At 41.5% G+C, this 15849-nt stretch overlaps 1 protein-coding gene across 13 annotated transcripts in view; it reads right to left on the bottom strand.

The window, feature by feature from the left end:
• Positions 1-15849, bottom strand: part of NCOA6 (nuclear receptor coactivator 6) — a 99295-nt gene that overhangs the window by 6084 nt on the left and 77362 nt on the right. For 9 of the 13 annotated variants that reach the window (XM_082358793.1, XM_082358797.1, XM_082358792.1 and 6 more), the window contains 4 exons: positions 12025-14979; positions 8989-9057; positions 6065-6101; positions 2671-2819 (listed from right to left, as the gene is read on the bottom strand). In XM_082358793.1, the coding sequence (XP_082214919.1) occupies positions 2671-2819; positions 6065-6101; positions 8989-9057; positions 12025-14979 (3210 nt within the window). Of the gene's footprint in view, positions 1-2670; positions 2820-5893; positions 5944-6064; positions 6102-8988; positions 9058-12024; positions 14980-15849 lie in introns of all 13 variants that reach the window. The other 4 variants (XR_014235359.1, XR_014235360.1, XM_082358799.1 and 1 more) reach the window with 4 other exon arrangements.

The raw sequence follows: 15849 nt of genomic DNA, 5'->3' as shown, positions 1-15849 counted from the left end.
CGTTTTCTGTTGCCTAATTCTGGATGCTTTTCATCAAGTGCTGCTTTCAGTTGGTCTAACTGGGAGCAGTACTTGTTGGAATTAATCGTTTGGTTTTCTGGAAGGAGCTCTTAATAGAGGACTCCTTTCCAACCCCACCATATACACAACATCACCTTCTTTGGATGAAGACCGGCCTCTGGTGTGGTCGGTGGTGGTTCATTTCGCTTGCCCCCACAATCTCTTCTGTTCCACATTATTGAACAGTATCCACTTTTCATTGTCCATCACAATTTGTTTCAAAAACAGAACTTTTTTGTTAAGTATCAGTAGAGAATCGCATGTGGAAATATGGTCAAGAAGGTTTTTTTTGGTCAACTTAATGTGGAACCCAAAAATCAAAGTGATGAACATAACCAAGCTGGTGCAAATGATTTTCAACGCGTGATTTGGATATTTTGAGTATGTTGGCTATCTCCTGCATGGTATAACATTGATTGTTCTCAGTTAACGTCTCGATTTGATCGCTATCAACTTCAGCTGGTCTACCTGACCGTGGAGCATCGTCCATTGAGAAATCTCCAGCATGAAACTTCGCAAACCACTTTTGACACGTTTGATCAGTCACAGCACCTTCTCCATACACTGCATGAATCTTTTCTTGTGTTTCAGTTGTGTTTTTACCTTTCTTGAAATAATAAAGCATAATATGCCGAAAGTGTTGCTTTTTTTCTTCCATCTTCAATATTAAAGTGGCTACACAAAAATTCACCAATTTTGGTAAGTTTTTTTTTAAATGCACGCTGATATGACAGCTGTCACAATAAAATCTAACAAAATTGTTTCGAATGAAGTTAAAGACAACTAAATGCTACTAGAGCCATTTTATGGACAACGCTGAACAAACTTTTTGGCCAACCCAATATATGTCCCTATAGTACCATATAACTTTGCTATCATAAAAACGTATCATATTAAAGTCTTTCTGGCTAGCATATAATCGATGTGAGGAAGACAGAGACTCCATATGTTTTTTCACTATTATATACCTAGAGCCTGGCATGTAGTAAGTACTTAAATATATAGTTGATAGATAGTTATTAATTTAATAATTACTGATTGTACATCTCTTGTATTAGGCACCACAGTAGGCACCAGGGATACAGTGGTGAGCAAAACCAGACATCTCCTGCCCTAACAGAGTATGTATATTAATTACCTACCACATAAATGGACATCAAGTTACAACTGTGGTGTTATGAAGGAGAAGAACATGGTGCTATGATTCCTCATAGCAGTGACAACTGAGCTAAGATAAGTAGGAAGAGTGGGAAGTTAATGAGGAGAAGAGAGGGAAGGTAGACGAATACTCCCTACAATAGGTGTCACATATACCCAGGCTTGTGATGAGAGGATGGCATGTCCGAGTTGCTAAGGGAAGTCAAATGAGGCTGGGAGAGGTTGACAGGGGCCAGACCAGATAGGACCTTGTGGTCTATGTTGATGCTTTTAGACTTTAATCCTAATTATAATGGTAAACCATTGAAGGGTTTTAAGCTAGGGTAGCAGTGAAGATGGGGAAAAGTGGATAAATTTGAATCATCTGAGATAAAACCAGCAGCTTTTTGTGATGGATGTGAAGGTGAAGGAGAGAGGTGTCAAGGAGGACATGCCTAATGGGCAGATAGATGGTAGTACGGGAACAACGGCAAAGGACCTGACATCAGGGGTGAAAAATCACAAGTCTGTTTTTAGACATGTTGAGTTTGCAGTCCTGTTAAGGATGTACGTGCAGTTGCCTAAGATCTCTAGAGGTCTGCACTAGAAAAAAAATTTATGAGTCATCTGTGAAAGGTTGTAACTAAAGAAGGGGGGCATGAATGAGATTAGTTAGGGAGAAAATAGAAGCTGAAGAGAAAAGGTGACTCAGGATTAAAGTTTGAGTAGACCAATATCTAGTGTACGTGTACAGAGTCTGAGAAGGAACAGCCAGAGAAGTAGACAGAAAACTACTGAGAGTTCTGGGTCAGAGAAGCCAAGGGCAGAGTTCATCCAAAAAAGAGACAGCAGTCAATAGAGAAGAGAACACTGGTTGTGTAAGATTCTCTGTAAGGTCAGAGAAGATGGGATCAAAGGCACAAGTGAAGGAATTGGCCTTGGACTTAAGGAGCGACAGTTGTTCTATTATAGTATGAGCAAAAGAGGACACTGGTAGATTTATGTCCTGGTAGTGAGAGTTGAGGGAGTTCTGTTTTCTCTTTGAAGAGGTGAGAGTCTCTCCTGAAAGAGAGGACATAAAATAGGAGCCAGAGGTTTAAAAAGAGTAGAGAGTAGGAAAAAGAGTTGACCACAAAAACATAGAAAGATGGTGGGGCCATACTGAGGACCTGGCTGAAGTGGTGATCATGAATCAATCTGCCCTGTTATGTTCTTGCTGCTCTTGTACACATGTACACACACAGACACACACACAGACACACACACACACACACACACACACACACACACACAGGGAGAAAACACAGTTAAATGAACTAACAAATAAAGGAAGGACCAAACAAGCAGTAGACGTCAAAGTAACTTGAAAATTTGAGGAATAGAAGCAAAGACGAAGGGCAAAGTCCTCTGCTGCTGTGATAAGAACCCTATTCTTCTATTTGACTCAAATAGCCTCTGCAGCCCACTGCTAACCTTTAGTAGAGCTGGAGGCTGAAGCAGGCCGAGAGGATCGCTTACGATGTCCATTTTCCACACTTTCAGAAGCCACAGCTGGCTCTTCAGTTCGGGAGTTTCTTCGGCTTGGAGTTTTGGACTTTTCAGTTATCTCTTTGGGCTCACTGCTGACAGAGAGAAGCACAAAGTCCAAGGAGGTGAGAGAATCAAGTCACACAAAAAATAAAGATAATAGTTTCATTCACAAGGCAGGAGATTAAGAACTACATAATCATTCTGGGGAGACAATGTTCCACTCTGGGACAATAAGCACAATTACGCTGTAATATTACTGACAATTTAAAAGTGAGTCCAGCTTGTTACATTAGTAAAAATAAAATATTTAAGTATAATGCTGGTGAGATTGTGGAAAAACAGGTAAAACACATTAAGAACTTGGAACAAAAATCATCAAACTTCCTCACCCATTTTCCTAAGATAAGAATATTTCCCTTCAAAAATTAATAGTACCTAAAAATCTAGGAAATTAACAACATACACTGGCATTTACTATGAGCCTAGTAGAGTTAGATAATGGCATATTACAAGTCATATTATAGAATATACACGAGAATATATTCACAATACACTGCTGGGTATACTACTGATTGCTCCTACCTCAATCCCCTTTTTTTAGTATGTGAAGATTAAAAAATGGTAATATCCAGTATTATTGAGGGTACAGGGACAAAAACTCCTAATGGAGTATAAATTGTGCAACCCAATGATTCTCAGTAGGGGGCAATTTTGCCTCCTAGGAACATTCAACAATGTCTGGAGACATTTTTGATTGTCATGACTGGGAGGATATGCTACTGGCACCTTTTGGGTAGAGGCCAGGGATGACACTAAACATCCTATAATGCATAAAACGGCACCCTACCCCACACCCCACACAGAATTATCTCATCCAAACAGTCATAACGCTGAGGCTGAGACACACTGGTGTAATCCTCTGGCTCAGCAATTCCATTTCTAGGTGCCTAAGGAAACAAATCTTTTACAGAGCTAAATTTACACACAAGGATGCCAAAGCATTTTATTCATATTAATGAAGATAGAAGACCTAAATGCTTAACAGTGATAGTACATTAGTTAAATAAACCATGGCACATCCAAATGGAGTCATGAAAAAAATCATGCTGTAGAAGGTTATTTAATGATAAAAACCGTCCATAGTACATTATTGTGGGGAAAAAAACAGCTACCAACATTATGAATAGTATACTCTCATTTTCATTATAATATATATTGAGTATATATGTAACCACATATGAATGAATGGGTGTGAGATATACATATGTGTATATATATGTGTATATAATACTATATATCTAATATATAATGTTAGATCTATAGATAAACACTATAGTATATATATATATAAAACACTGGAGTGTTTTAACTCTATCTGTATATACTCTGTGAAGAGGACTAGAAGAACAACTAAAATATACACAGTGAATACTGCTGAGTTGTAGGAATATTGGCTAACTGGTAATTTTCTTCTTTGTAATTCTCTGATCTGAATTTCAAGTTATCCTCAGTAAACTTTTACTACTTTCATGGTTCAAAAAACTCATGTTAAAATCATTAAAAAAAAAGAGAGTTGATTAAATTTACTTGTAAGACATGGAATGGAAACAAAAGTAATGCAATAAAAACAAAACAAAAAACTGGTCAAAGGGGTGCCTCTTCTGGGAAGTCTTCCATGACCTCATTCCCCAAGTGGAGTTGTCTCTTTTGTCTTTTGGGTTCACAGTCTGTCTGGCATTCTAGAGCACCTATCAGGCTGTACAGCATGTTTTTAGTGTCTTGTGTCTTCCAATACATTGTAAGCTTCTTAACCATGGCCTGATTGTCAACTATCCCTACCCCTCCATCGTTTACTCCTGACAGAGGACCCTTTGTTAGTGGCACTATGCCTGGGAATTTGGCCACACTGTTCATTACCCTAGCTTTACATCTAACAACTGTCCCACACAAGCCAAGGCAAGTCAAGGAGAAGTGAGACTGGAGCTGGGGTAGAATTGCAAGTCAGGGGGATTTACACATCCTTTTAGAGGTGGTAAGGATGGCTTTCTGGCTAGGAGCCCAGAAAATGGTCAAAGCCTCTGAGGAAGAAGATTCCTAATGGAGTTACCTCTTTCTCCCGGCAAAACAAAAGCCTCAACAATACTGTCCTGGTGTTTATATGGTCAATAATCAGGTAACTTGGGGAACAAACACCCACAAGGTATTTTTGGTCTGATTATCTCTTCTTTCTCTAGCCACATAGTTGGTGTATACTTTGAGATATGCAAATGAATTCAAACGTAAGCCCAATCCAAATAAAACTAGACAGGTAATAGGAATAGCAATGAATTTGGAGCCAGAAGAACAGGGGTCAAGTCTTACCTATGCATTTATTGGCCACGATATTTAACTTTCTCTATGTTTCAGATTCTTGATCTATAAATCCCCATCTTGTCTGCTATAATACATTAAGTGTGAGAGCACTGGAGGCAGAAGGCCTGGGTCTGAATCTCAGCTTCACCATTTACTGAATCTGTGGCTTTGGGCAATTTAGTTAACCTCTCTGAGCTTTAGGTTCCTTATCTGTAAGACAGAATTTCCTTTCCTAATAGATACCATGAAAATTAAATGAGATAATACATCTAGGGAGCTTTTAGCCCAACATATGGCATGGAACAGCATTCAAATAAATGTTGGCTATTATAACCACCTCACAGGGTTGATATGATAATTAAATGAGAAAATGACTGTGAAGCGGTATTACAACCTATGTTGATGTACAAGTATGATAAATTCTTTAAAATGTTATCTACTACATTCCTACATTAAAAAAGGAATGACTTTTGTAATACGATAATACTTCTCTCCATGGGGCTAATGAGGTTGAAGCCACAGCTGTAATTCATTTTGTTAGGTTATGTGGGGTAGCACAGTATAAAAGAAAAAGCATGGGTTCTGCGCTCAGACCCCATCTCCCATTCTTTCTCTTGAGGATCAAACAGTTATACTTAGAAGGTGTTGCAAGGACTATTATTAATGACAATGATGGCGACAGCTCCTGTATACTGAATGCTTGCTTACTATTTACTCACTATGCTGAGTGCTGAAAATGTTACATCATCCAGTTTTCAAAACAACCACAAAAGGCAGAAACTTAGCCATCAAGTTTTGTTAAAAGAAATGTTACCTCTGAAGGGTTGGTACTCATGACAGCTCCCTACTTCAGCAGGAAAAAAACTGGTACAAAGAGTGAAGGAAAAGGACAAGGTGAGGAAAGGTTTAAAGGTTGAGAAAGATGATACCTTTCAAAGAGGCTTATGCTATATTCATGCTAAGTCTGCAGAAGTGATCATCTTACCTTTGTCCAGAGACTACGGCAGCATTTGCCTCGAGTTCTGTTAAAGATACAAAGGACAGAAATGAGATGTAGGAGCTTCTGGTGTATATGTCCACAGAGAGAAGCTAGGTGCCTATGAGAATTCTGAATGCCTTGTTTAGGCTAACGGGTCTCCATGCGCAGCAGGATACTCACCCTAACGTGGTACAGAGACAGAGCTGGCATGGACACAACTCAGTTGTCTGGGGCATAAGATACTTACTCAATCTATTTTTATTTCTACTCCATTCTGTGAAGTAATCCTGTTTGGATCAACGTAACTAAATTACATTGCCTGGTTCATATTTCATCGAGCTATAACTATTTTAGTAAAATAATCCTCTTCCTCTCATGTAGAAGAGATTGTTTTCAGTCTTAGAATATCTCTTCCCTCTTGACATATTTTTTTTTAAACAGTAATCTTCCAATATGTCTTAAATATCTATTATGGATGCATTCTCCTCCAAAGGAATTCCTGAGTTTTAGAGAGCAGGCTGCTTTACTCTGAGATATCACCTATACACCCCATTATGTTTCTCTCTTTCTCTACCTCTCAGCAATGCCCTCTAAAAAAGGAAAATCTCTGTCATTTGTCTAGCAGGGTTTTGCTTAAATGAGTATCCTATGGGTTTACCAGGCACTTCTTTATTAGCACCAGCAGGAAAACATCTTCTTCCTCCATTATATGCCTTTAGGTAGTTCCATCTTTTCCAAAAGATCATCCCTGATGCATCAGATAGCAGGCATCTCTCCTGCCTCTGGTCTCCCACAGTCCTTTCCCTGTCCCCCGTTTCAGGGAATTCAAGACCTCAAACTCAGTGTACATGTCTAACCTACCCTACTTATTACACAGTAACCTCCTTGAAGGCAGTGGAGTCAGAGTGCCTGGGTTATTTTGACCTCACTGCTTATTAGCCATGTGACCTTGGGCAAACTGCTTGACCTCTCTGTGCTCAATGTCTCATCTGAAAAATGGCGATAACCACTTTACCCACCTCAAAGTTAAAAAGATTAAATTAAATAACACATATAAAAAACTTAGTACAGCAGCACTTAGTAATAACTCAGTATTAGCTATTATTAGTATTGCTATGATGCTCACGTTGATGCAGCCTTCACGTAAGGAGGCTGTCCTACTCTGCCTTCAATGAAAGATGCTGGCAGAAGAGAATCCATGCTTCTCATTTGTTATTTAGCTTCCCATATCTAACCCATAAAACCTGGAACCCCCTCCACAAGAAATAGATACCAACTCACTGAGTCTCTGCTGCCTTGTTGGCTCTGCTGGAGCAAAGAAACTCAGGAAATGTGTGCTCAAAAATAAAAATGGCTCAAGTCAAAAGAGGTTTACTACAAAAAATTTTGGTTAGTTTGCTCTTCTGAAACAAAATTCAGTGCTTCTGACAATTTTAACACTACCACAGCTAATTCGTATAAGTGGAGATCAAAGGGGTTTTGGTGAAGGCAATTATCTGTCTAGGCAGTATTTTAAGGAGATTCATTTGAGCCAAACTTTTAAAAGGAACAAGATTCTTCAGCAAATTACTCTGAGAAGGACATATGATATGGTAAAGTCCATCTTCTGGAGAAAAGAGCTGGGGCAGGAGATGGAATTCCCTTCCCCTTTCTAGTTGCTCCTTTTCTCATCAAAAATGAGTTTTACTATCTAATTCCTTCTCTGAAGAATTTATTCCATTTCTACCCTTCTCAGGTATCATGTGGGTAGTTGGCAGCAAATGAATCTGGGTGGCTAAAATGTTTTTTGCTCATCCACTTTTTCAGAGGCCTGGTTTTACCCAAAGAATGTACAATAGAAAGTCCTATCCATCATATAGGACATGGCACCATGAAGCAGGTTTTAAAATAATCACAACTTTTACCTTACTTTTTTAAAAAATATTTTTTATTTTATTTATTTTTAATTTTTTTTGGCCGCCCCGTGCAGCTTGTGGGATTTTAGTTCCCCGACCAGGGATTGAACCTGGGCCCTCGGCAGTGAGAGCACAGAGTCCTGACCACTGGACTGCCAGGGAATTCCCAACTTTTACCTTACTTTTACTGACTTAGATTCAAAATTAAACTTTTTTTTTTTTTAATTTTGTCAAGTGTGTGAACTGTATTGTCAGCGTGACTCTAACCTCCTTGTGGAAAGCAGTCATACTTCTTTTTTTGCGGGGGGGGTATCCCTCAATAACCTACAATGATGAAGAGCCAGGTAAGACTAAACTGTAACAAATCTATAATCTTTATCTGCTCTGGCAGTCTAATCTTGACGGCTGTTATTGCCATCAAGATCCTCATGCATTCAGAGCTGACCCAGCATTTCACAGTAGTTATTTGTCAGATTACCATGGGCTCCACCTTCCAGAAACACCATCCCTAGTGCTATTTACAATATATTGGTCATGGGAAGAAACTTAACGCCATCCAGACATGACTGAAATGACTCTGATTCCCTGGAGGAATGGCTACCTCACTGCAGCAGAGGTTTTTGGAACAAGCCTCCACTCCTGTCATGATAATGCAATTACTATCTTAATGCAGTAATGCCTCCCACCCCAGTGAGTTACCGTATGCCAATCAGTCAGCTGCCAGCTATGGGTGCCAGGGTCATGGAACAGGGCAAACTCTGCAATGGAAACCACCCACGGCTTGGTGGCAGACAATGGGCACTGAGATGTCCTTCTTGAGTTCCCTGGCTGACATGAGGAATGCGTCAGAGAGCAAGCTGGTCAGGGGAAAAATAACTTCAAATAGTACTGCATAAGCTCTGCCACTCAACCGAAGTCTGCTCTGAAGCAAATAGGTAAGATAGTTTCAGCCACTTCCTGGCACACTGAGGACAGCAGTGGTTCCTTCACATGTAACCTATTCCACTCAAGAAATTTTTCCAAGGTGGGTCTTACCTGGTCTGGGAACAGACCCCTGCAGTGCTGTGGCTGGAGTTTCCTTTGGGACTAAACTCTGTGAAGGGACTAAGGCAAGAAAAAAAAAAAAAAAAGAAAGAAAAGAAACAGGCCTTTAACATTCTTTTCTAAACAAAGCAGAAAGCATTGACTGAATCAAGGGCTAAGTAACTGCTGAAATACACATATTCTTAGAAAGCAGTACTTGAAGTTAACTTTGAAAGCACAGTACATTCCAAAACTTACTTAAAAAATTAACTACCTTAACACTCAGTACCAATGACTAACGCTAGGGGAGTCTGTTTTTCCTTTTAGTATGTGCAAAGATCAAGGAAAGATATGGCCATGAGGACAACAGCACCCATAATTTTTGCTTCTTGGGGTCAAGTTCTGTCCAGTACTCTAAAAAACCCAAAAGCATACTTTAGTAGGCAACCCAAACTTTCAGAAGGACAATTATACCATTCAACCTTAGCATTTAAAAAATTGTCTCAGCCCTCTAAAGACTACATTCCTTGAGACCCGAAATGAATCATATATTGTGTACTTTTCTATAGCACCTGGCAAGTGTGATGGGCATAAAGTAGGAATTCAATTCATATTTAATGAATCAAATCAATTTGATATGTTATCTACTTATCTAACAATTACCAAGAACTTACTAGGGGCAAGGCTCTGTGCCAGGCACCCTTAGAGACCAAATTCCATTCTTCTTGCCCATCAGGAACTCAGTCTAGTATTAAAGATATACACAAGTGGTACTCTGGAGTAAACTGTGATGTTACATGAAGCAGATTCATAAAGTATAAAGTACTACGGGAGTCCAAAGCAAGGGAGATCAATTCTAGATTGAGAAATCTGAAGGTACACTAAAGGGAGAAACATCAGAATTAGGCTTTCAAGGACAGAGAGAACTCAGGCCCTTGAAGAGGAATGGAATACACAATGTACTCTAGAATGGGAACTTCTGGGATCATACCGTAAAGATTGAAGACATAGATATGCCACAGTCACTCAAGGTTATGTCCTCCCATCTTGACACTCAGTCTAACATCCTAGATAAACTCTACAACAGTAAGTTTTACCCTCATGTGGAAATTGTGACTTTTGTAGATTTCTCTCCCTGCTTAGTCAATGATGCATTTGTGTTAAGAATTTATTTTGGATGCTTATCTAATAAAGCTTAAAACTGTACCTTAACTTTTATTTTTTACTCCAGTATTGGTTTCTCACACTTTCAAGGTAAAAGCACAGAAGCCCCTTGAAAAAGAATGGAAATAATCTTAACTGAAATTGAGAAGTTTTTTTTCCAACTACTGGTTCATCTCCCTAACGCTCCTATATTTCTCTAGGTTTACACAGGATCCAGATAAAAGTTATTTTCTAACAACTTCATCATTATTCTCTTGGTATCAGAGGGAAAGGTTCCCTGAAAGGAAGTAGAATGGAAACATTTAATAGTGGATAATATATTTAAGTCACACCAGGTTTTAAAAAAATTCTTAGGGCTCACCTACATCAACAGAACTAGAACCAGGAATCTACAGCACCCAGCCCTATGAAGTCTCTGTCTCCTCCAAGGGCAGAGAACTCCTTAAAGGCCTTTATCCCTATTCTCTAGTTTTGAAGTGAATAGGCAGATAGAAGGGGAATTAACCTTTCCAGGGCTCTGTGTGAGGCAGTGTGCTGGCTTTTACGCTAAGCCCACTCAATGAATCACTATATAAATCTTTGTATAAATTCTGGGAGGTAGGAATTACAATCTCCAGTTTACTGGTGAAGTACATGGCTTACAAGAGGTTAAGGGATTTACCCAACTGCAACTGGTTACCAGTGGAGCTAGAATTTGAACTCTGATCCTACCAGAAGCTTGTGTTCGTTCTGCCCCTCCTCCTGCCCCTCGAAGCATTTTAGCTGCATAAACAGATAGGCGCTATCGGCTGGCCTAGGATACAGCAAAGGTCCTTTGAGCTTTGGCAGTGTTTGACTGATTCCACTCTGGGGAAATAGAGCTTCTGTAACACTTAAGCCTCATAGAAGGAGGAACATTATGTATGTTGGGGGTGGGGTGCGGGGGGAGATGCCAAGGGAAGGAGGGGAGATGTAAGGACATCTACCTTTCCATCATTAGCCCACCTTACCAGTACATAGGAAATAATCTGAACTAGAAATACATGAATGGAATGGTCTAATTTTCAAAGAGATTGCATCAAAAAGAAACTGGTCACAAGAATTCTTTACCTATTATTGAATGATTACTATATTCTAGCCCTGTGCTAAAAATGTTATATACATTATCTCATTGAATTCTTACAACTACTATTGTCCCCATTTTACAAAGGAGGAAACTAAAGTTTGGAGTAACTTAGTCAAGTAACTTGCCTAAGCCCAAACAGCTGGTAAATGCTGGCACCAACCTAAGCCTATCTCTCAACCACTTTGCTCCTCCCATGTCTATTACCATGAAAGCTGGTTTTCTGGAAAGCTCTCCCCTGGAGTAGCCAGTCAGAAGGGAAGAGTCCCTGGGATAGAGTACAATGAGGAAGGGGCTATGAGAAACCTGCTCTGAACAGTTGAGAGCAAGTCTTTACCACAGTAAGGAGACCCTGCAGAAACTGCTGTTTACCCTTAAGGGACATGGTTAAACTGGAGGCTCACAGTATAGACTTGGAATGAATACTGAACTCTGAGCTTCAGTCTTCTCACCCGCAGAATGGGGTTAGGGCTACCTGACATGGTTGGTATGAAGATGATGTAACATAGGTGAAAATGCTTCTTTGTAAAATGAAAAATGTTATGTAAATAAAAGGTATATGATTATTTCAGGAGCTGAGAGAGAACCATATTAATGAATGTAAACAACGTGGGATTTTAAAAGGAAAGTATTATTTCCCAACGTACTTCAAATAAATGAAACCATCACTATTGCCATTTAGCCCATTCTTCTTCCTCCAAGTAGAAAAGGAGTCATGCTTTCTCTTGTGGGATAGGTCATCAAAAATTGACACGAGATGATGCCAGGCGCCAAGTACATACCTATGCTGGGTAGAAGCTCTGGATGAGATCCCACCTTCTCCTCCACTAGGCCACCTGCAAGTGGCTCAGATGCTATGCCAATATGATTGTTTTTTGTGGTCGGCGCCGCGGAGATGAGCTCAGAGGGTACCAGAGTGGTTACTATTGAGCGTACATTGGTGGGGAGAGTACTGCCAGGTAAGCTGGGTCCTGCTGAGGCGGAGCCTGGGCCCACAGGGCTAGAGGTCATTTTTAGCAGAGTGGGTGCTGGGGGTGTTGGGGTTTTACTGTCCAGCTCTGTGGATAACTGCTCTGTTCCCATGAGCCCTGGAGCTGTGGTCTCTAGCCCTTGGCCTTCAGTTTCTCCATCTGCACCATATTGTTCTTCCCCTTTCTCAAGAGAGCCTGTAACTTTTTTACACGCCTTGGTCAGCAAAATCTGGCCGATTTTGTCCACTTTTCCTTTGCCCTTACTAGATGAGACTGGGCTTCGCCGGTTGACAGAGGAGCCTGGACTATTGGTCAAAAGGGGAGAAACCACTGTGGTTGACTGTGAAGAGGGCAGAGTGCTCTGATCTGCTGAGGTGCTCACCTGAGGACTAGTCTCCTCTGGATTCAGTTCTTTTACTTGCTGGACAGGGGGATGAGGAGGGACAACTGGAGAAGTTGTACAAGGTGGGGAAGGAAGCGGAACAGGGGTGGCTCGTGAGTTAAGGACCAAGGGTCGACCTGTCTGTATGTTTGCAGCAGGACTACTGGAGGGGGCATTAGGCAGTACAGGAGCAGAAGAAAATTTTATATTCTGAGGTATGTGTAAAGGGCCAACGACTGCAACAGAGGGAGGCATCAAGCCAGAGTTGGTTGTCAGTGGGGTTGCAGGAATTGTGCTTGGCTGTGATCCTTTCATAACCTGAATTATTGAGGATGAATTGATAAAGACAGGTGTAATGAACTGAGGCCGGGCATTTGACTGAGCAGCTGACTGTCCCTCAGAAACCATAACCTTGCTACCCACATTGGGCATTGTGACAACTGTTGACATTAATGCAGACTGCAGGTGAGTTGGCAGAGCTGCTGATGTGTTAGCTGAAGTTGTGATGGGATTGGAAGTTACAAAAACAGTTATCTGATTTGGGGGCAAAGGAGTGGAAATGGAGGAAGAGCTGACAGGTCTTGACATTACTTGAGGGATGCTTGGTGCAACATTAGAACTGACCTCACTCAATTCTGGATGCACAAGGGTTGAACACGGCTCGTTACTGTGAGGTAAATTTAGGGAATTAGAGGGTTCTTTAGAAGACGAATCCTGCAGTGTGGGAATGACAGATGCTTTTTTCAGGTCCTCTCCAGAAACTACTGGAGGTGTTACTTCCAGATCTGTAAGCCCAGGGGGTTTAATGGTCACATTAGGAGCTCCAGAGTTGTCAAGAAGTTGACTTAACGATGTTGGTGCTTCCCTCATAGCAGGAGACACCAAATTTTTGTTCTCTTCGACACTGGGAAGTTTGTTAGTATCCGAAGGTTGCCCATCCTTTTTGGATTGATCTTCAGGGACCATTTTAACTTCTTGGGCAGGGACTGCTTTTAGCTCAACGTTTACCTGCTCCTTCCTACCCTGGGAATTCTGGCAATCGCTGTCCTGAGGCATAGTCAAGCTCTCCTTGTTATCCTCAAGAACACCGCCTATTGCAGCCACAGGCATGGTAGGATTCTGAGGATTCAGCCCGCTGTTGTTAGGGAAGCTCCCAGGTACGGGGGGATTGGCCAAAGGAGTAGGACTGACCAATACGTTTCTTGGCAACTCCACATTTTGCAACAAGGTTGCATTTGTTTGAGAGGCAAGAGTAAGTTTAGGGGCTTTTGAATTTTGTCTCCCTGGACTTGGGGTGGTTTTCCTACTTGACCCAGGACTAGACCTGCGACTGTTGCTTGGACTTGCCCGTTTTGTTGCTCCAGAATTAGACTGCTTTCCAGAATTCACCACCACAGAATCTAATTTGTGAGTCTGTGGGGCAGCAAAATTGGAAGGATTATTCATGGTAAGATTTGAAGGTGCTTGTCCGATCGCCTTCAAAGTTGTTGGATTTAGGCCCTGTTGATCAAAGCCTCTGTTTAAATTTGGCCTGGGAGGTAAAGGAATATTAATCTGTGGGGGGAAGAGTCCTGCTATGGAGGCATTGAGTCTTTCTGGTGATAGACTGATTTCTGAAGGTTCTGTGCTGGGAGGGCGGTTGTTGGGTGTCTGAGGATAATAGGGTCTGGGGCTGGCTCTGTTTGGTGTTTTAGGCCTAGATGTTTGGGTTGGGGCAGCCACATTTGGAAAGTGGTGGCCGTGAGAGCTGGGCAGGGAATTTACAGGAGGCTGCTGGGGAGTTGCACCTTGAGTTGTTGCAAGGGGTGATGGTCCAGGTTTTGGCCCTGTCATCATTAACTGATTCTGGGAAACCACTAAATGTGAAGGCATGTTATTTGGGCCTCCTGAGACAGATGGTACTTCACTGCCACTTGCTTCAGGGAGCGAGGACATCTCTCCCAGTGGTGAGCTGGAAGGATTCTGGGGGTTCTCCTGGTATACCATTTTCCTTGAATTGCTTCCCAAAGGAGTATTCACAGGCATTGGCATTCTTTGCTTATCAGGTGATGGCGGCACGGAGGCAGGTCCTTGCAAACTGACCATGACAGGCACACTGCCACTCTGTTGCATGGGCATTCTCTGGGAGTCCGGATTCAGGGGGCCCCTTGGGGGATGGACGCTCTGGGAGACTGGAAGCCTAACTGATTTGGGGTCCTGCTGCATCATGAGCATCATCATCATTTGCTGCTGCTGCTGCTGCTGAGACTGTGGCTGACTGGGGGTCGGCGGCTGCTGCGGCGGCGGCTGCTGCTGTGGTGGCTGGGGTGGGGGTGCCACATGCTGCATGAGCTGAGGAGGCATCTGCTGAAGTGGCCTCTGTTCAACTGGTTGAGAAGGATAACCTAAAACGAGCCCCCAAAATCAGGGAAGTTAGATTTTCAGCAAGAAAAGCTTGGCTACCTTTAGAGTATAGCCAAGCAATACTCATCTAGGTTGCACAGACTGTGCACAAACAGCTCAGATGTGCCCGTTCCCAGGGGGGTAGGGGCAGCCCCTCATTCTCTGACATAAGCAAAGAGGCACACTGCTTAAGGAAGCAAAAAGCAAAGCATCAAGAACCTGGAGCTCCTCAGTCTTCAGGGTTTGAATGAGGCATCACTGCACTAAGACTCTAATAGACACTGTGCTATGCACTGAAACTGGCCAAGTCTATACCGCCAAACATTCAGATGACACAAGAAAAACTCCATCAACAGCAAACAGCTGACCGCCCAGCACTGGGGTCTCATGCAAGCATAGTAAATATTTCATTGTACTTGTGAATGAAGCATTTAAGAGTCACTTTTTTTTCTGTTAGCACAGATTAATTTTTTTAAGACTTGGTTTTGTTGAAAACGCCAGCATTGAAGATAGCCTTTTTATTCTTTCAACAGAAGTAAAATATAAAATTCTAGGATTCAATTCCTTAAGGAAGAGGGATTTAAAATTACTCCAATCCATTGGCTTCACACACCATGCTGCATCCTTCAGGCTCAATTCTTTGGGAAACCCAATGAATTAAACTGCCCCTCCGACGTAAATCAGTTCAATAAATAGTAGGAGCTAATAGAAGCTGATACACACATTGAAAATAAAATGAGGGCACTGAAGTTCTTTTTACAAATATTAATTTCTGTTTACTTTCTTACATGTAAAACTTTATTTGGAGAAATATTTTCTATGAATCCATAATTGAAGAATAAGCAAGAAGCACAGCCCTCAGGAATAAAAAA

The sequence above is a fragment of the Balaenoptera borealis genome, assembly GCF_965194805.1.
Source record: "Balaenoptera borealis genome assembly, chromosome: 16".
NCBI classification, from domain to species: Eukaryota; Metazoa; Chordata; class Mammalia; order Artiodactyla; family Balaenopteridae; genus Balaenoptera; species Balaenoptera borealis.
The sequence above is the reverse complement of the archived record's forward strand: the minus strand, read 5'-3'. Positions and strand labels throughout refer to the sequence as shown.